Source organism: Entelurus aequoreus, linkage group LG26 (genome assembly GCF_033978785.1).
Source record: "Entelurus aequoreus isolate RoL-2023_Sb linkage group LG26, RoL_Eaeq_v1.1, whole genome shotgun sequence".
In the NCBI taxonomy this organism is placed as follows: Eukaryota; Metazoa; Chordata; class Actinopteri; order Syngnathiformes; family Syngnathidae; genus Entelurus; species Entelurus aequoreus.
In genome coordinates this window covers 27,718,117-27,739,962 of record NC_084756.1, presented here as the reverse complement: position 1 = coordinate 27,739,962, position 21,846 = coordinate 27,718,117, and the positions used below count along the sequence as shown (strand labels likewise).

Genomic DNA, 21,846 nt, shown 5'->3' with positions numbered 1-21,846 from the left:
GTATAACGACTACAACACTGAGGATGTATAAGTGATTTTTACCTGTTGAGTTCATGGACCATTGATGTCTCTCTGTGTCCTCTCATCACCATCTGCTGCTCTTTCAGCTGTTTTGCCACCTGGATGATTAACAGTAATGAAGTTATCGACATCCTTGCATTCTGGGATTTTTTTTGGCTAAAACATCTAAAAGTATTCATACCCAAAGCAAATGTAAATCAGTTTTTCAACCATTTAGAGTAGAGGCATGGCTTTGGAATCTTTTCAAAGATAATATGGTGAATAGTCCTCCCCAGTAGTCAAAATGTGACTGAAAGCAACTAATAGGAGTTTGAATACAGTGAGATGTACACGTCATTTAGGTTCTCCTATAATTCTTGCCTAGAAATGGGCTATATGGCCTTAAATCTATATCAAGATATATATTGCTGCCTCCAGCGATATTTATATTTAATCACAATTTATTATTTAGTATATAGAGCAATTTCAAAATAGGTTACAGAAGCTCCTAATTTGGCTGTTGACATAAGTAACATATTATGTAATTTCCGGTTGCATTATTTTGTCCAAACTATTATTAATCTACTTGTGCTAATATCTGGTTACTTCATGTTGTAACATGTTTTTATCTGCACTTCTGTTACAACGTAATAAACACTTATTCTTCTGACGTTTGGATACTTTACATCAGTATTAGGGGATACTGCAAATTTGGGTATCAATTCAATACCAAGTAGTTACAGTGGCAGTATTGACAATACCAATGCTGATACTTAATTTTTTTAAAATCATTTAAAGATTACATTTTTGTTATAATTCTTATTAAACGCTGCCAGCGAGGACACTAGATTGGGTTGAGGACCCATTTGTTTGTTTGTCGCGGTCAAACTTACAGGTCAGTGCTATTAGCTACAGCTGTTATCAACATGCATTATCACGATATAATATATTTAAAACTATTAAAAGCTCTATCGTCGACCAAATTTATTCGTCCATATCGCACAACTCCGGACTACATTTTCTGCATGAGTTCCTTGCTTGTACGACACAATCTCATTGGCTATGTAGCGCGTCAGTCATCATTAACCTTTGATGTAATTTACATAGGTTAGTTAGGTTACAAAACTGACACACACAAGTTCATTGGCTATTCTGCCACAGCAGACAAGGTCATCGCTTTTCTACTGGGTTGAGTGAGGTGTCACTTAAAAGTTCAGCGTTCATTCGGTAGCACGGTGTGGTTAATGCTTTCAGCTAACCAAATTTACAATGAGTAATATGGAAACTATATGCATCTGACAAAAATAAAGAAAGTTTGCAGCACACAGTGAGCCTTTAAAGATGAGTTTCATACATGTTTGTTTGCCACTAGTTGACTATTTGTGTTTACAGATTGTATCCTGACATTGTGTTTTGCATAAAAATAGTAGCTGGCCCACGCGCAAAAGGCATTAAGGGAGACTGATACAAAACAACTGTTTGGTCTTACATCTTTTGCGGAGGAGCCAGAGACTTCAATCCAGGTTTTGGAGAAGAAGGCACACGATCCAAGCATGAAGGCAATATAGATGAATGCGTGGACTGGATCCTCTAGAACTGAACCAAATGACTCAGGTGGGGAGAGGAAGTAACAGAGCCCACCGACAGGATACGCCCGGGCCGGACCACCGGTTGAAGCATCCTACAGATACAAGCATTCTGGTTGTGTCAACACCTGCCAAAGTGATTCAATTGTTGTTGGAAGATGTAAAAGTTAAATGTATACTTACAGACCAAGTTCCGAGCAGATTGACCAGGAAGTTCCCGCTAAAGCGCGTGGAAAGCATCTGGGATATGACGTACAAATTGGAAACCAAGGCAGACTGCAAGATGATGGGAATGTTGGAGGTGTAAAAGAGTTTAATGGGGTAGGTGTTGTACTGGCCGCGGTAGCGAGCGGACTTGATTGGCAGATCCACTCTGAATCCCTGTGAGGGGCAACAAAAAGTGATGACATCTTAATAAAACTTTTAATTAGGGATGTTATGATTAGGGATTTATGCTGCTGATTTCGATCTTTCATGAGTGAGATCGGCCGTTACTGATCACACATATTAACTGTACATTTTTATAAATATTTATGGTGGGGTTGCGCGATATAGACAACAGGGTTTCCCCTTAATGTATTTGAATGTGGCGGTGCTCTACGGCAACATATTAGCCGCCACAATTAAAAAAGTAGGGATTTTTACGTGAAAACAAAAAAAAGTAAGATAAAATGTAGCGTCCAGAAGAAGCCACACAAAGTCTGGCGCTCTTTTTACCTTTTATTGCCAATCTTATGCTAACATTTGGCCCAATTCCAACAAGTATTTCCTCCCGTGCACACACGTCCGCCTCCGTGTTTCATTCCCAAACACACAACCCTTCCTCATTCTCCGCCAACACCATGTGTTCACAGACCATGGGAAAAATGTACATTATAACACACTAAAATACACTAACACCAGCAGGTAGTTACAGTATGAATGGATTTATATAGTTTATTATTTTCGCACTTTTGACTAGTGATGCACAGAAAATTTGACCGCCAAAAGAAGATGTACTTTGATCACCGGAACAGCATTGCCGAAACCGAATGTTGTGATGACGCAAGTCATTTGCACGGTGTTGCCTGGAGCAGAGGCCGCATGTCCGCGCTGTGGGCATACTTTTAGTATCAGAGATATAGCCGCGGACAGCGATCTTCAAAATTTAACATACCAGTAGCGGCTTGTAAAGAGAGCAAGGCTCGCAGTGTGGGACGGTCAGGCTCTGTGCAGTTGGCTTTTCGGCACGGACATGGAGCAACAGAAGTAAAGAGTCTCTAAATACAAGCAAAGTCTACAATAGTACCAGAAATAGATGCGAAATTTGTTGCCAGTCGTTTGCCTAATAAAATAATAAAAATCTCTAGAAAATACATTCTCAACAAATTACTAAGTACAATAAGCAGCAACAATTGAAAAGTACAGCAAAACGATGCTATGTAAGAAAAAATATATGTTAATACTAAATAATAACAGATTAAAAAAATAAATGTATGTATACATTTTGTTACCTTTTTAAAGAAAATACATGCATCATCTAATTATATGATGTCATATTGACCACACCCATGACCACACCCCTGCCGCCACAGGTTTCTTGGCAATCTAGGGGAAACCCTGAACAATATACAATATAAATGATATAAGTTTGGCTGACAATAGAGCTTTTAATAATATCGTTATATCGTGATAATGCATGTTAATGACACATTCTAGCTGTGTCCACAAATTTTAAAGTCACGCAGGAGGACTTTAAAAGGCAAAAACCAAATGATTTAAATCAAGAGACAATAGTAGGTCATAATTTAGAAATGTAATTCATATTCTAAACCGCCATTCTGTGTTTTGGTCTGATTATAATTGTGATTCATTGTGAAAAATTTAATCATCCAATGATATTGAAAATGTGAAGTATCCGTATCAGCAATGGTATGATCAATACTGCCCCTGTAACTACTTGGTATTAGATTGCTTCTATACCCAAATTTGTAGTATCACACAAATATAATATTCAAAAAACTGAACAAGTGCTTATTACAATTTAACAGAAGTATAGTTACATTATAAAGTAGCCAGATATTACCAGTAATTTAGGAAGTAGATTAACAATAATAATTTTGAGCAAATAATACAACTAGAAAAAATATGATGTTACTGCATATGTCAGCAGCCAAAAAAGGAGCCTTTGTAACCTGTTTTGAAATGGTTCCATTATCATTTATATACCAGATAATATATTGTAGTGTATATCGTTATCACAGGAAGCTGCAATACATACTGCCTGAGGTGGTGGGATGGAAAAATCCATATAACACGTCACAGACGATGTCATGCTAAAATCACGTGACACCTCTGATGAAGGCTGCAAAAGTAAGGTAGCCGAAACTTGTCAGGTACAAAACTTTACCTTACTAGCCTATATAAATCAACCATTTATAAATAGCATTGAAAGCATTAATGTACAAAGGTGATCACATACTTATTCAAGAAAATTGTCTGATACTGATAGGTGGCTGATGGATCGGCACATCTCTACTTATAATGCATATTTCATCACGCTGCCTGCTTGGGGTCAACATAAACACAAAATAACTCACCTGAAAGTATATGACTACAGCAAAAACAAAGACTGTGGCAATTAGGTTCATGAGGTTGGGCAGGTTTTGTCTGTAGAAGGCCTCTCTTAGAGCACGCACTTTGTCCGTCCTTGTAGCCAGCAGATGGAAAAGAGCAATAATGGCTCCCTCAAACTCTGTGCCTGTAAAACAACACAGGAAATAATACTTTTTATTGCCACTACAAGCACAATTAGCAATACAGAAGAAAACCATTTGTTCTTGTGTAGACACTTACCTCTGCCAGTGTTTACAGTGGTTGGGCTGAAAGCCTTCCAGACGATGGTCTCACAAATGTTGGTCGCAATGAAAAGCGAAATACCCGAGCCGAGGCCATAGCCTTTTTGGAGCAATTCATCCAGAAGCAGCACAATGAGACCGGCCACAAACAGCTGGTTCGAAGAGAGATGTGATTGGTCAGCCTTATTTTAAAGACACCCAAATATAACAAGATTCTCAATGTTGCGAATACTGTCATAGAGCAGCCATTTCTTCAATATGTTTGGTAGCGTAAATATGTGTTGCAGTTAGGGGAGCAACAATTCATCTACAAATATTGACGATAAAATCTGTCGCTGACAAATCCATTTGTCAACAATAGTCGGTGAGGTCATCCAGAGGGAAGCGAGCACTCCCAACAACATCGCAGGTGAAAACATGTCAAGTGTGGAAACATTTGCCCTAGTTTTCTTAAAGACATAAATACCTTGCTCATTTTACAAAGCGGATTTTGTTTTTTTATGGCACTACTTCTACGATACGGGAGCATTTAAAGCGGGGGAATGTCGGGCATCTGGGGAATGCGATCTCAACTCGGTGAGATAGTTAGCTTGTTTCCTTGTTTCAGTAGTTAGCTAACAAGTGTTAAAGCAAGTTGTATGAAAAATAGATTTAACTATCATTTCAGCCAAAGTCTGCCGGATAAACTTTGTCTAAATCAATTAAAGTACCGTATTTTTCAGACTATAGGTCGCAGTTTTTTTCATAGTTTGGCCAGGGGTGCGACTTATACTCAGGAGCGACTTACGTGTGAAATTATTAACACATTACCGTAAAATATCAAATAATATTATTTAGCTCATTCACATAGGAGACTAGACGTATAAGATTTCATCGGATTTAGCAATTAGGAGTGACAGATTGTTTGGTAAACGTATAGCATGTTCTATATGATATAGTTATTTCAGTGGTTCTTAACCTGGGTTCGATCGAACCCTAGGGGTTCGGTGAGTCGGGCTCAGGGGTTCGGCGGAGGTCAAGACACACCCATCTCATCATGTAAATAAAAACTTCTCCCTATCGGCGTATTACGGATACGGCAACAGCAGAAGTCACACTGATTTGCAGGTGTGTCATTTGTTGTGAGTTTATGCACTGTGTTGGTTTTGTTCTTTGAACAAGGTGATGTTCATGCACGGTTCATTTTGTGCACCAGTAATAAAACATGGTAACACTTTAGTATGGGGAACATGTTCACCATTAATTAGTTGCTTATTAACATGCAAATTAGTAACATATTGGCTCTTAACTAGTCATTATTAAGTACTTATTAATGCCTTATTCGGCATGGCCTTATTATAACCCTAACCCCAACCGAATAACTCTAAATTAAGTCATTGTTACTTAGAATATGTTCCCCTAATGTCCAAAAAACTCTAAATTAAGTCTTTGTCACTTAGAATATGTTCCCCATACTAAAGTGTTACCAAAAACATAACTTTGTCTTGAATTTGAAAAAAAAAACAAAATTTTATTTTTCACTAAAGGGTTTGGCGAATGCGCATATGAAACTGGTGGGGTTCGGTACCTCCAACAAGGTTAAGAACCACTGAGTTATTTGAATGACTCTTACCATAAAATGTTACGTTAACATACCAGGCACGTTCTCAGTTGGTTATTTATGCCTCATATAACGTACACTTATTCAGCCTGTTGTTCACTATTCTTTAGACATTTTAAATTGCCTTTCAAATGTCTATTCTTGGTGTTGGGTTTTATCAAATACATTTCCCCAAAAAATGCGACTTATACTCCAGTGCGACTTATATATGTTTTTTTTCCTTCTTTATTATGCATTTTCGGCCGGTGCGACTTATACTCCGGAGCGACCTATACTCCGAAAAATACGGTACTTTTTATTTGTCAGGAACATCAGGTGTGAAGCAGCGTTGGCACAATAAACATCAACACGCAAACATTAGGCACCTCGGTGCCGATATCATAAAAGAATAAACATACAGTCTGAATGCAGAATGCATTAAACAAAAATACATCCATTGTCATGTTTTTCATAATGATGGTGAACGATGGGCAAAACTCCAAAAAAAGTGCAGTTCCCTTTTGGGTCACAGCGAGAAGGCCTGTTCTTACATTGAAAGGCAGTCACGTAAGCAAATGTAAGTGTATGAGATTTAAAGTATTTGAGAAAAAGAATAGTATGAGTGTGTCTCTATCCACAGTCTGTGTGTGTGTACCTGGATGATGATGAGCAGACAGATGCCAGCTCCCATCTCTGAGGGGTCACCGTACATGCCGGTCATCACGTAAACAATAGCTTGCCCAATGGTGATGATCATTCCAAACACTGAAATACGTCAACAATAGCGTGAGACTCACCACATTACCCGTGTTACAAGTCAGCAAAATATAATAGTAGTGTCCGTACATTTCTGTGCTCCGTTGAAGAGGGCTCTGTCTTTGGGCGTGTCCCCAACTTCGATAATTTTAGCTCCAGCAAGAAGCTGCATGATGAGGCCAGAGGTGACAATCGGAGAGATGCCCAGCTCCATCAACGTGCCTGGAAGTAAACACTTACATTAGAGGAGGGCGTGTCCAAGCTGATACTGTCGTGCATTCAAATGCAAACAAACTAGAGGTACAGTATGGTCGACATCTACCTCGATTTGAGGCCAGAATCACTCTCATCCAGTAGAAGGGATCTGCAGAGTCTGAGGACATGATGCCAAAGAGGGGGATCTAGAAGAACAGCATCATGCATTTCTGTTATGCATGAATTGGTATTAACTTCAACACACAATTCTGTAATGAGACCACTCAAGACTAATTGATATATAACAGTGATTCTCAAACTGTGGTACGTGTACAAAGCTCCATCTAGTGGTACAACAAAGAATAACTATCCAAACACATTGTTATTGTTCATCCATCCATTTTCTACAGCTTGTCCCTTTCAGGGGTCGCGGGGGGTGCTGGAGCCTATCTCAGTTGCATTCCCCTCAATTCCCCTCCAATAAACGGATTAACTCGCTGGACTATAAAGACAATATAACATACATCCATAAACATGGATGCTTATGCAAAAGTGCAATATATTTATCTGTACAGTAATCTATATCTGCACCTTCTTTTGTAAATGCAAACACTCTGCACTTTATTGCTCTTTTATCCTTCACTACCAAAAGCTAATGCAACTAAATTGTGTTCTTATCTGTACTGTAAAGTTCAAATTTGAATGACAATAAAGGAAGTCTGTCTCTCTAAGGCAGTGTTTTTCAACCTTTTTTGAGCCGAGGCACATTTTTTTCATTGAAAAAATCCAAAGGCACACCACCAGCAGAAATCATTAAAATATGAAACTCAATATTGACAATAAAAAGTCGTCGGATATGATTTTAAAGCATAACTAAGCATGCAACACTATAGCTCTTGTCTCAAAGTAGGTGTACTGTCACCACCTGTCACATCACACCCTGACTTATTTGGACTTTTTTGCTGTTTTCTTATGTGTAGTGTTTTAGTTCTTGTCTTGCGCTCCTATTTTGGTGGCTTTTCCTGTTTTGTTGGTATTTTCCTGTAGCAGTTTCATGTCTTCCTTTAAGCGATATTCCCCGCGCCTGCTTTGTTTTAGCAATCAAGAATATTGCAGTTGTTTGTATCCTTCTTTGTGGGGACATTGTTGATTGTCATGTTCGGATGTACTTTGTGGACGCCGTCTACTCCACACGCTGTAAGTCTTTGCTGTCGTCCAGCATTCTGTTTTTCTTCACTTTGTCGCCAGTTCAGTTGTAGTTTCGTTCTGCATAGCCTTCCCTAAGCTTCAATGCCCTTTTTTTAGGGGCACTCACCTTTTGTTTATTTTTCAAGTTTATTATTCTTCGGTCAATCGTCAACAAAATAAACAAACAGTTGTACATTCATAAATTGAAAATGAAAATGTTGCAGACCGAAAGGGTTTAGGCTGAAGTTGAACACTTATTGCGCCTAACCCTATAAACAATGTCAAGTACAAAATAAACTTCCGAAAATTATCAAATGTCCTTTGTACAACATATTATAAATACACATTATACATAACAAACACAGTTCAATTATATACACAGTAAAGGCATGTGAAATATCCTTGTAGACATGTTAAACCTTTGTACCAATTTATATACTATATACAAACAATTGTACTTCCATTATTATTTATAACCCACATTTAGTATTTGAATTAACATTGATCATAGTATTAACTACTGTGTTGATTCAAGAGTGATATATTTTTCAAGACATTAGTCTTAAAGTGTTTTTTTTTAATGTGTGAATAGAAGTTTAAGCATTTGCCGCCTTTTTACCTGCACACTGCCTCCCACTGTCATCTGAAAAATTGTGACCACGATTAGCTACCTGCTGCCACCTACTGATATGGAAGAGTATTACACGGTTACTCTGCCGACACTCAACAACAACACATCATTTGCAGACTATAATTACTGGTTTGCAAAAAAATGTATACCCCAAATAGGTGAAATGAGATAATCTCCCACGGCACACCAGACTGTATCTCACGGCACACTAGTGTGCCGCGGCACAGTGGTTGAAAAACACTGCTCTAAGGTATGTCCTGAGCTGAGGTCATGAAGCTACCTACTGTTTTATATGGGTCTCCATTTATTTTATTTATATGGCTATGTCTACACTAAGGCGGATAACTCCTTACACGAATAATTATTTAGCCTAAGCCCTGTTTCAGCCACACTAAACCATCGTTTAAGGTAACCTTCCTTGGAGAATTTTTTACACGGATAAGTGTGCTGTGTATTTCTTGAATCTCCAGCTCTTAGCTTTGTATGGAGTCATTGATCGTTTACAAACTGAGTTCGGAGAGGAAGTGAAGTCAGAAAAACCGTGCCCCACACAGGAAGTGACATCAGAAAGAACACGCCACAGCCAGCTTCATAACAATCGGAGTTAACCACTGGAAAGATGGAGGCGAGTCATCCAGACATGCCCGTGTTTCTCATTCTTCTACATGTACAGACGCTTGCGGAAATCACACATGAATACCTTAAGAGAAGAAAACGCGCGATTGCAGCTATTTTGGACACAACACTTCTCAGACGGCAAGAGAACTTTCGGATGTCCAGGTCAGCTGTGATTCTACTTACCGAAAAACATTGTCCATTTGTTGGAGAGACAACAAAAATGTGGGCTCCCGTGGATGTGATAAAAAAAGATAGCATGTGCTTTGTATTACCTGGCCTCAACATCTAGGTCCGGAGTATATAAAGTCACCAAAAACGAATGGACAATGAAGGTGAAGGCAAAAAAGTGAGGAGTGTCCTGACCAGATATCTAGATCCCTAGTTTTATTGATGTAAACTGTTCTTTATCACATTGTTTATATGTCTAATAAAGATTTGAGGGGGGTGTCTTAAACGACCATTGTGTGTTTGTTGACAAGGATAAGGTTAGGTGGGATCTACTCTGGATAACCTTAGTGTAAACGGGGCCTTTTCGGCCTTTTGTGGACCTTGCTGTATCGCACCAACAAGTCACAACAACTCACCTGGCAGCAAACCAAGAAGATGAAGAGAGTGATGGCTGTCCATAGAACCTTCTCTCTGAACTGGATCTGAAACCGAAATCATCATGACAGGTTGAACAGCATGTCGTCAGAAGACTTGTTGATTACTCCAGTAAATTCACACGTACCTTTCTTTCAGGTTTTTGGATTTCTGGCAAAACTGCACAGAATGGCTTTATCACTTCCAAGAATTTGACTGAAATGAAGCAAAGTAGAACATTTCAGTGTTTTTCACAAATGGTTTGAAGAATCCGTGAGACGTGGCAATGGACTGAAGGGCGGACTCTGACTGCCACACATGGACGTCAAAGATACAATGTGTAAAAAAAAAAAAAGTTAAAACTATGCAATATGACAGTCAGATGATTGTCGTTTTTGTTGTCAAGAGTCTGAATCCACCTTGCATTTGTTTTGGTATTGTCATATTGTGTCTTCGTTTTGAGTGGAAGTTGAAAAAATGTGGTTAAGGATTGGTTTGTTTACGAAGCTTGATGTGGTTTCTGTTACTTAGGGAGAGTTCACTGACAGTCATGATTTAGTCCATTTAATTATAGTACTCTGTAAAAGGTTTATTTTTAAGGCCAAAAATAGATATTCACTTAGTATTACTTTCTTTAAAACATTTATTCAGCATTTTTTAACTTTAGAAAGTTATATGGTTGAAACAGATAATGAAGCCAAAAAACACAGTAGATGGGAAGTTATCAAATGCTTATTCCCTAATTTAAGTGTACATAAATGAAGGTGTGTGTTGCTGAGGCCGACCTGGACATAATCTGGACTGGACCTGGTTTTAAGAACCCTTTAAACAGCTTAATCTTATACAGTTTAAGGTTGTCCATCGCATATATTTTACTAACGCTAAACTCTCCAAAATGTATGCCAATATTGCAGATACATGTAATCGCTGTCAATTGATTCCTGCAAACATGACACACATGTTCTGGTCCTGTCCCTGTCTGAAAGCCTACTGGACTAATATTTTTAAACATCTTGCAGATGCACTAAATTTTAAATTGACGCCTTGTGCAGAAATGACTATTTTTGGAATTCCACCAAACTATCAAAAATTAAGCAGACTTTTAGGGATAGTATGGCCTTTGCATCATTAATAGCTCAAAGAAGGATCTTATTGGAGTGGAAATCACAGTTTACCCCCAAGGTCTCCTTAGAGAAATTTAAATATAATCTGAGGGGTACACCAAAACAATGACTTGACCTGGGGCTGCATAATTATTTACATAGCTAAATTAAAGACACTATAGGATAAATGTGACACTCACTGTTGACAATTTTCCTTTTACTCAGTTATTGTGATTTTCTATATGCTTGTGGTGAAGAGGAAGGCAGTACATTGCTACCCACTGTGACTGAAATGTAGGACGGGAGGTGGGAGGGGGTGTTATTATTTGACTTTTATTATTTTTCTGGGGTTTTTTTGTATTTATTTTTTGGGGGGAAGGACCAAAAAAAAGTGTATGTTTTATCTATCAAATGAATAAATAAATACTATTAAAAAAAATAACCTTTTAAACAATCTAATTCAGTGGTTCTTAACCTGGGTTCGTTCGAACCCAAGGGGTTCGGTGAGTCAGGCTCAGGGGTTCGGCGGAGGTCAAGACACACCCGACTCATCGTGTAAATAAAAACTTCTCCCTATCGGCGTATTACGGATACGGCAACAGCAGAAGTCACACTGATTTGCAGGTGTGTAATTTGTTGTGAGTTTATGCACTGTGTTGGTTTTGTTCTTTGTCAAGGTGATGTTCATGCATGGTTCATTTTGTGCACCAGTAAAAAAACATGTTAACACTTTAGTATGGGGAACATATTCACCATTAATTAGTTGCTTATTAACAAATGCAATTAGTAACATATTGGCTCTTAACTAGTCATTATTAAGTACTTATTAATGCCTTATTCGGCATAGCCTTATTATAACCCTAACCCTCGAACCCTGGCCCTAACCCTAACCAAATAACTCTAAATTAAGTCTTTGTTACTTAGAATATGTTCCCCATACTAAAGTGTTACCAAAAACATATAACTTTGTCTTGAATTTGAAAAAAAAACATTTTATTTTTCACTAAAGAAGGGTTTGGTGAATGCGCATATGAAACTGGTGGGGTTCGGTAACTCCAACAAGGTTAAGAACCACTGATCTAATTTCATTGACAACCTGGTCTGGTGAAGATAATGCCCTTTATTTAAAAAATAAATAAATAAACATTGTCTTGAACAAAAAATAAACTAAAATAAAATAAAATTAATAAAATTATTTAATTAAATTAAATATTAATATTTGGCCCTGTGATGAGGTGGCGACTTCACGGACTGTATCCCTTGCAGACTGTATTGATATATATTGTAGGAACCAGAATATTAATAACAAGAAGGAAACAACCCTTTTGGGTGAATGAGTGAGAATGTGTGTAAGGAGGGGGGGGGGGTTTGGTTGGGTTGTAGGGCTGCAACAACTAATCGATTAAAATCGATTATAAAAATAGTTGGCGATTAATTTAGTCATCGATTCGTTGGATATATGCTATGCGCAGAGGCAATTTATTTATTTATTTTTAATAAACCTTTATTTATAAACTGCAACATGTACAAACAGCTGAGAAACAATAATCAAAATAAGTACGGTGCCAGTATGCTGTTTTTTCCCCCAATAAAATACTGGAAAGGATAGAAATGTAGTTTGTCCCTTTTATCCGATTATTAATCGATTAATCGAAGTAATAATCGACAGATTAATCTATTATCAAATTAATCGTTAGTTGCAGCCCTATTGGGTTGGTCCACTAATTGTAAGTGTATCTTGTGTTGTTTATGTTGATTTAATAAATGTTTTTGTTCAAGAAAATGTTTTATTTTATTTTAATTGTTTTAAATAAAGGGCATTATCTTTCTGTGTGGAGTTTGCATGTTCTCCCCGTGACTGCGTGGGTTCCCTCCGGGTACTCCAGCTTCCTCCCACCTCCAAAGACATGCACCTGGGGATAGGTTGATTGGCAACACTAAAATTGGCCTTAGTGTGTGAATGTGAGTGTGAATGTTGTCTGTCTATCTGTGTTGGCCCTGCGATGAGGTGGCGACTTGTCCAGGGTGTACCCCGCCTTCCTCCCGATTGTAGCTGAGATAGGCTCCAGCGCCCCCGCGACCCCGAAGGGAATAAGCGGTAGAAAATGGATGGATGGATGGATCTTCACCAGACCAGGTTGTCAATGAAATTATATTGTTTAAAGGGTTCTTTTTAAAAAAAATAGTATTTATTTATTTACTTGTTAGGTAAAACAGACACTTTTTTTGTCTCTCCCCCCAAAAAAAGAAATACAAAAAACCTGCAGAAAAATAATAAAAGTAAAATAATGACACCCCCTCCCACCTCCCGTCCTACATTTCAGTCACAGTGGGTAGCAATGTACTGCCTTCCTCTTCACCACAAGCATATAGAAAATCACAATAACTGAGTAAAAGGGGGAAGAAAAAAAAGGAAACAACAAAAATAAAAATCACAAACATACAGAGAAGTGTCACTGAATAAAAAAACAACAACAGAGTTGGGGTAAGTGAAAAGGTTCATTGTCAACAGTGAGTGTCACATTTATATAAATAATTATGCAGCCCAAGGTCAAGTCAAATTGTTTTGGTGTACCCCTCAGATTATATTTAAATTTTTCTAAATCTATTCTGTGTTATGGGTTTTATGTTGCACGATTGCACCAAGAAAACAATCTTAGTTTGTGAACCCGTTCTCAAACAATGGCAATAAAAAAGTATTCTGATTCTAATAATAATAAACAATAAAAGATACAAAATGTAATTATTTTCCACAATTAATTTGATAGCTGCACCTTGACATGGTTTATAACACACTTATGATGTGTATGCTTCCAGCGATTAGCGAACAAGCCTGAATAAGAAGATAACCTCTCTGGGTGTTAAGCGTCGTCATCACTTCACTCTCAGTGTAATTCAATGAGTGGCTAACAAGTTAGCTACAATGTTCTCCTAAAAACAAAATGACAATATTCAGGACTAAATGTCACCATTATACAATTGTTTGGTGAAACGGTTGAAAATAACCACCCTATAACAGCATTTTATGGCAAATATTTAAAAAAAGACGAGAAGCTGCTAGCTTACAACGGAAGCTAACATGCTAACGATGTAGCAATGCTACATTAAGAACGCCCCAGGTTATGTAAACAAAAACACGAATGTAGTTATTTTATTTGAACCAAAGAGAAGATACTCACTGCCCATGATGATGTCCTAAATGTCCACCTGAGCTCTCTTGTGCTGAAACAACCCGACGCTCGATCAATGTGCGGCTAAACTGTAGACGCCCCGGGTCAGGTAGCAGACAATGTTGCCAGATGGAAAATGACCAATTATCGTACCAGACGCTTAAAATGATCGCATTTTGAGGAACATAACGGTCATTTTCGTGAACATCTGAAAACATTACAACAAACCTCGTTTAGTAATCAAATTAACTAACATAACTGGTGTTAAGAAGCCGCCACTGGCATAAGAGCGCATTCGTCTGACTGTAAAGTGGCATCTGAGACATTACACGCAGGCGCAGTGCAGGATGTATCCTGTTTGTGTTCGCTAATAACCATGTTCGCACGCTTTATGTGCTTTAAAAAAAATTAATCATCATAAATCGTATGGAGGGTGAAATTATATCACAAATTTTAATGTTTATCGTACGTCTGGCAACGCGCAGCCAAACAGACGCGTCACCACTACCCACGTGACACAAGCCTCTTAAAGGGCCAGTACATTTCTCCTGCTCAGCAAGCTAGTGTATAATAGAATAGAATATATCTTTATTGCCCTAGTGTGTGAATGTTGTCTGTCTATCTGTGTTGGCCCTGCGATGAGGTGGTGTCACGCCAAATTTCTTCCCCCATTTACTTCCTGGGCTGCGTCCAATAAAATCGCAAAGTTGGGGGTCCTTAACCTGCACGCGACTGTCCTGTTTCGCGCCTGTACAAAAAAAAACCAATAATCGATTTCTTCAGATCCCAGCAGCTGTCAAAGACAGCGACGGGCAGTCAAAGCCGAAGTGCTATCGATCGCTGTCAATGACGTAAGAGGAAACATGACCACGGAAGTAAATGCGGGAGGGAAGGTTTTTGTAGAGGGAAGAAATTTGGCGTGAAAGCGGCGACTTGTCCAGAGTGTACCCCGCCTTCCGCCCGATTGTAGCTGAGATAGGCTCCAGCACCCCCCGCGATCCCGAAGGGAATAAGCGGTAGAAAAATGGATGGATGGATGGATGTCATTGTACAACGAAATTGCAAGCAAACTCATTTAGTGCAAATGTTAGTTTTTTTTAATGTATTTATTTGTATCTATTTATCTTAGTAAAAGAAGGGCATCTCTATCCTCCTTCAAAACCACACTAAAAGAACACCTCCAGGCAACTTCAACCCTAAACTAACACCCTCCCCCTTCCACATCCCACCTCCCCGGATTGTAAATAATCAAATGTAAATAATCAAATGTAGATACTTGTTCTTATGCTTTCTGATCTCTCTCTCTATGTCCACTACTTGCTGTACATATCCTACCAAGTCAGTCCTACACTGTTCCATTGTACATTTCTCTGATGATGCAATTGTTGATGACTGAAGTGTTGATATCAACCAAACCTAAAAATCCCACACCCCGGATTGTAAATAATTCAATGTATATACTCTGATGATTATCTTGTGTGACGACTGTATTATGATGATAGTATATATCTGTACCATGAATCGATTTAAGTGGACCCCGACTTAAACAAGTTGAAAAACTTATTCGGGTGTAACCATTTAGTGGTCAATTGTACGGAATATGTACTGTACTGTGCAATCTACTAATAAAAGTTTCAATCAATCAAAACCAATGTTCTTATGTTTTTAATGTGTCATCTATGAATTTGCACTAAATGAGTTTGCTTGCAATTTCGTTGTACAATGTACAATAAAGAGCTATTCTTTTATCGCATATAATTATTGTACATTCATAAGATACACTACAAAAGTACAAAACCCAAAACCAGCGAAGTTGGGACGTTGTGTAATTCGAAAATAAAAACAGAATACAATGATTTGCAAATCCTTTTTTAACTTATATTTAATTGAATAGACTGCAAAGACAAGGTATTTAATGTTCGAACTGGAAAACTTTATTTTTTGCAAATATTAGCTCATTTGGAATTTGATGCCTGCAACTGGCACAAGTGGCAAAAAAGACTGAGAAAGTTGAGGAATGATCATCCAACACTTATTTGGAACACCCCACAGGTGAACAGGCTAATTGGGAACAGGTGGGTGCCATGATTGGGTATAAAAGCAGCTTCCATGAAATGCTCAGTCATTCACAAACAAGGATGGGGCGAGGGTCACCACTTTGTCAACGAATGCGTGGGCAAATTGTCCAACAGTTTAAGAACAACATTTCTCAACGAGCTATAGCAAGGAATTTAGGGATTTCACCATCTACGGCAGGGGTCACCAACCTTTTTGAAACCAAGAGCTACTTCTTGGGTAGTGATTAATGCGAAGGGCTACAAGTTTGATACACACTTAAATAAATTGCCAGAAATAGCCAATTTGCTCAATTTACCTTTAACTCTATGTTATTATTAATAATTAATGATAATTACACTTAATTGAACGGTTTAAAAGAGGAGAAAACACGAAAAAAATGACAATTAAATTTTGAAACATAGTTTATCTTCAATTTCGACTCTTTAAAATTCAAAATTCAACCGAAAAAAAGAAGAGAAAAACTAGCTAATTCGAATCTTTTTGAAAAAAATTTAAAAATAATTTATGGAACATCATTAGTAATTTTTTCTGATTAAGATTAATTTTAGAATTTTGATGACATGTTTTAAATAGGTTAAAGTCCAATCTACACTTTGTTAGAATATATAACAAATTGGACGAAGCTATATTTTTAACAAAGACAAATCATTATTTCTTCTAGATTTTCCAGAACAAAAATTTTAAAATAAATTCAAAAGATTTTGAAATAAGATTTAAATGTGATTTTACAGATTTTCTAGATTTGCCAGAATATTTTTTTTGAATTTTAATCATAAGTTTGAAGAAATATTTCACAAATATTCTTCGTCAAAAAAACAGAAGCTAAAATGAAGAATTAAATTAAAATGTATTTATTATTCTTTACAATAAAAAAAATAAATGTACTTGAACGTTGATTTAAATTGTCAGGAAAGAAGAGGAAGGAATTTAAAAGGTAAAAAGGTATATGTGTTTAAAAATCCTAAAATCATTTTTAAGGTTGTATTTTTTCTCTAAAATTGTCTTTCTGAAAGTTATAAGAAGCAAAGTAAAAAAATTAATGAATTTAAACAAGTGAAGACCAAGTCTTTAAAATATTTTCTTGGATTTTCAAATTCTATTTGAGTTTTGTCTCTCTTAGAATTAAAAATGTCGGGCAAAGCGAGACCAGCTTGCTAGTAAATAAATAAGATTTAAAAAAATAGAGGCAGCTCACTGGTGAGTGCTGCTATTTGAGCTATTTTTAGAACAGGCCAGCGGGCTACTCATCTGGTCCTTACGGGTTACCTGGTGCCCGCGGGCACCGCGTTGGTGACCCCTGATCTACGGTCTGTAATATCATCAAAAGGGTTCAGAGAATCTGGAGAAATTGTTTATTAGTTATTTTTTATTGAATGGATCCCCATTAGCTGACGCCAAGGCGACTGCTAGTCTTCCTGGGGTCCATATAGGAGCATACAAAATTAAAATACAAAGAATACATGGATTACCAGACATTATACAATGGAAAAATACAACATAAGATAAAAAGCTAGTTAAAACCAGTATTAAAAATTCACGTCATGTGGGCAGCTGCAATAGGTGTATCTTCAAAGATGTCTTGAATGACAATTTACTTTGTGAGAAATTAATGTGAGCTGGCAACCGATTCCAGAATGATGTACATCTATACATGTCTGTATGTTTGAGGAGATTGGTCCTGGGAACAGGAAGTGCCAAATAGCCATTGCTGGCATTCCTAGTGTCATGAATATGTGTATTAGTTGATTTTAAAAACTGTTTGTAAAAGTAATCTGGTGATTGATCTGAAATGATAGTTCTAAAGAACATAAGGAGACTACAATGCATCTTTTGTTCAACAGACAACCAGGACAGGCGTGAATGCATAAATAAAATATTAGTGCGCAAGGAACATTTAAGTAGCAGTCTAGCCGCTCTGTTCTGAACAAGTTGCAGTTTGTTCAGGTCAGACTGAGTTGTAGCGGACCATATTATAGGACAGTAATGGAGATGACAGAAAACCAAGGACTGTATGACTTGACCCATTGTTGAGGATGTCAAGAAGGTGGAGCACTTCCTGACCATGCCTGAACCTCTTCCCATTTTCATTGAAATACCGTCAATATGATCGGACCATGACAGTTGACTGTCTGGTAGCACACCAAGAAGTTTTACTTTTTTGACCTGCTCAATAGGTATGTCTGACATTGAAATATGAAGCTGTGGGTCATCAACAAGCATATGCCTGGATCCAAAAAGAATGCTTTTTGTTTTGTCAATATTCACAACAAGTTTACTATCATTCACCCAGCGTGACACTCTCTCCAGGTCCTGAGTTAAGTTATTTTCTAGGTCATTTAAGGTAGAGGCAGTACTGTATAGAGTTGTGTCATCTGCATACATAACCATATTGGTGTAAGAAATCACTGCACGTAAGCGATGATATTACGAACATCCGATCCCTGAGGCGGTACTGCATCAAAAAGCGACATCAGTATGTAAAGGATATCACCACATGGGCTCAGGAACACTTCAGAAAACCACTGTCAGTAACTACAGTTAATCGCTACATCTGTAAGTGCAAGTTAAAACTCTACTATGCAAAGCCAAAGCAATTTATCAACAACACCCAGAAACGCCGCCGGCTTCGTTGGGCCCGAGCTCATCTAAGATGGACTGATGCGCAGTGGAAAAGTGTTCTGTGGTCTGATAAGTCCACATTTCAAATTGTTTTTGGAAACTGTGGACGTCGTGTCCTCCAGCCCAAAGAGGAAAAGAACCATCCGGATTGTTATAGGCGCAAAGTTCAAAAGCCAGCATCTGCTTATTTCAGCAAGACAATGCCAAGCCACGTGTTATAACAGCGTGGCTTCATAATAAAAGAGTTTGGGTACTAGACTGGCCTGCCTGTAGTCCAGACCTGTCTCCCACTGAAAATGTGTGGCGCAATATGAAGCGTAAAATACCACAGCGGAGACCCCCGGACTGTTGAACAACTTAAGCTGTACATCAAGCAAGAATGGGAAAGAATTCCAACTGAAAAGCTTCAAAAATTGGTCTCCTCAGTTCCCAAACGTTTACTGAGTGTTGTTAAAAGGAAAGGCCATGTAACACAGTGGTAAAAATGCCCCTGTGCCAACTTGTTTGCAATGTGTTGCTGCCATTAAATTCTAAGTTTATGATTATTTCCACAAAAAAAATAAAGTTTCTCAGTTCGAACATTAAATATCTTGTCTTTGCAGTCTATTCAATTGAATATAAATTGAAAAGAATTTGCAAATCATTGTATTGTTTTTATTTACGATTTACACAACGTGCCAACTTCACTGGTTTTGGGTTTTGTACATACAGTTAATGCAATGCAACATGTATCAACGGCGAGCCTCAGTCTGGTAATTAAATAAAAAATATAAAACAATGACACATTACAGTCAGCTCATCTATGAATCTCAAACAAAATCAAAAGGAATTTACTTGGACTTACTACCCATTGTACCTTATATCCTATTTATTTCTTTTTACACCCCCACATCACCAGAAAAGCCAGTAGAGGGCAGCAGATGACTGAATTAATCTCAATGGCGTAGCCAGCATGTTATTGTTTATAGTTGACTCCCTAGCCATGGATATTAGGTTGAACTTCAGAAGGCTATGCAAACCAAAACAAGTATCTTCTCAAAGGCAAAGGCCAGTACTATAAGAAGTTAAACTTGGATATAATTCAAGAGGCCCTGATGTACTTTCTTTATTTCCTCCCTTCTTAGACTTAGACTTAGACTTAGACTTAGACAAACTTTAATGATCCACAAGGGAAATTGTTCAACACAGTAGCTCAGTTACAATGATGGAAAGGACAATGCAGGTATAAATAGACTAATATAGCTATAAAAAATCTAACATATATACGAATATATACATATGTGTACAGAGTAATTTGTATACAGATATATTATATTATGTCTATAACATATATACAATATAAACCAATCACCATGTACAATATTACAGTCTATATGACAGCAGCAGCATAAAATGGAGAGTAGGTCCAGCAGGAAATAGAAAATAGACATTATAAACAAAGAGAAGTAGCTAACATGTCAGGTGTCAGGTAATAGGCAGATGTCATCTATTGCTGTATGGCGAGTGATTATACAGCTGGATGGAGTGTGGAATGAAGGAGTTCTTGAATCGCACAGTGCGGGAAGGAAGTTGAAGGAGCCTGTTGGAGTATGAACTCCGCTGTCCCTTAATTCTTAATTCTGCTTGGGGATGCCAGTCCATCAGCAAGACACGTGTTTTTAGGATCCTCATAATGTCGGAAATCTACTTCACAATGTCACTTCTTGGAATCCATCTTTTTCACTCGATGAACCGCAGTTCTGCGGTTGCCGGCAGCACTCATGCAGCACCAGCTCATGACGCAACCATCACCATGTTTGACTGTATAGGCAACTGGTAAATCTGTACAAGCTAACTCCCGTATCCAAATATTATGTCTGTAGTAGTGTTGTCTCGATACCAATATTTTGGTACCGGTATTATTTCGATACATTTCGGTACTTTTCTAAATAAAGGGACCACTAAAAATTGCATTATTGGCTTTATTTTTTACAAACAATCTTAGGGTACATTAAACATATGTTTCTTATTGCAAGTTTGTCCTTAAATAAAATAGTGAACATTCAAGACAACTTGTCTTTTAGTAGTAAGTAAGCAAACGAAGGCTCCTAATTAGTCTGCTGACATATGCAGTAACTTATTGTGTCTTTTTCCATTCTATTATTTTGTCAAAATTATTAAGGACAAGTGGTAGAAAATTAATTATTAATCTACTGTTTTATATTTACATTTTTTATCCTGTAAAGCGTCTTTGAGTACTCTGAAAAGCGCTATACCAAATAAAATGTATTATTTATTATTATTACTTGTTAATATCTGCTTACTTTCTCTTTTAACAAGTTCTATCTACACTTCTGTTAACATGTAATAATATGTTAAAATTTAATAATCACTTATTCTTCTGTTGTTTAATACTTTACATTAGTTTTGGATGATACCACAAATGTGGATATTAATTCGATACCAGGTCGTTACAGGATCATACATTGGTCATATTCAAAGTCCTCATGTGTCCAGGGACATATTTCCTGAGTTTATAAACATAATATACATTAAAAAAAAAACGAAACAAGATGTGATGCCAAAAAATATTGACGTAATCATAGTAGTATTGACTAGATACGCTCCTGTACTTGGTATCATTACAGTGGATGTTAGGTGTAGATCCACCAATGGCGTTTGTTTACATTTTGACACCGGTCAGCTACGGTGTGTAGAGAAGCATGTATAGCGGACCGGTACTTTTCAGAGGCGGTATAGTACCGATTATGATTCATTAGTATCGCGATACTATACTAATACCGGTATACCGTACAACCCTAGTCTGTAGTATTGTCACTTGGAAAGATGTATTGTAATACAAATGGTTGCCAGGAGCGTAGGGTAAATGTTAAACCTAAGGCATTCAGGAAGCTTAATGGAGT

At 37.5% G+C, this 21,846-nt stretch overlaps 1 protein-coding gene across 2 annotated transcripts in view; it reads right to left on the bottom strand.

Moving 5' to 3' along the window:
• sec61a1a (SEC61 translocon subunit alpha 1a) overlaps positions 1-21,846 on the bottom strand; it is a 50,236-nt gene that overhangs the window by 1,086 nt on the left and 27,304 nt on the right. Inside the window, exons 1-11 of one of the 2 annotated variants that reach the window (XM_062037991.1) lie at positions 14,255-14,485; positions 10,121-10,188; positions 9,975-10,040; positions 7,081-7,159; positions 6,849-6,980; positions 6,658-6,767; positions 4,422-4,575; positions 4,166-4,326; positions 1,770-1,967; positions 1,490-1,681; positions 43-119 (exon numbers count right to left, since the gene is read on the bottom strand). In XM_062037991.1, coding sequence (XP_061893975.1) covers positions 43-119; positions 1,490-1,681; positions 1,770-1,967; positions 4,166-4,326; positions 4,422-4,575; positions 6,658-6,767; positions 6,849-6,980; positions 7,081-7,159; positions 9,975-10,040; positions 10,121-10,188; positions 14,255-14,261 — 1,244 coding nt within the window. In that variant the 5' untranslated portion in view covers positions 14,262-14,485. Of the gene's footprint in view, positions 1-42; positions 120-1,489; positions 1,682-1,769; positions 1,968-4,165; positions 4,327-4,421; positions 4,576-6,657; positions 6,768-6,848; positions 6,981-7,080; positions 7,160-9,974; positions 10,041-10,120; positions 10,189-14,254; positions 14,486-21,846 lie in introns of those variants that run through there. The other variant, XM_062037992.1, reaches the window with a different exon arrangement.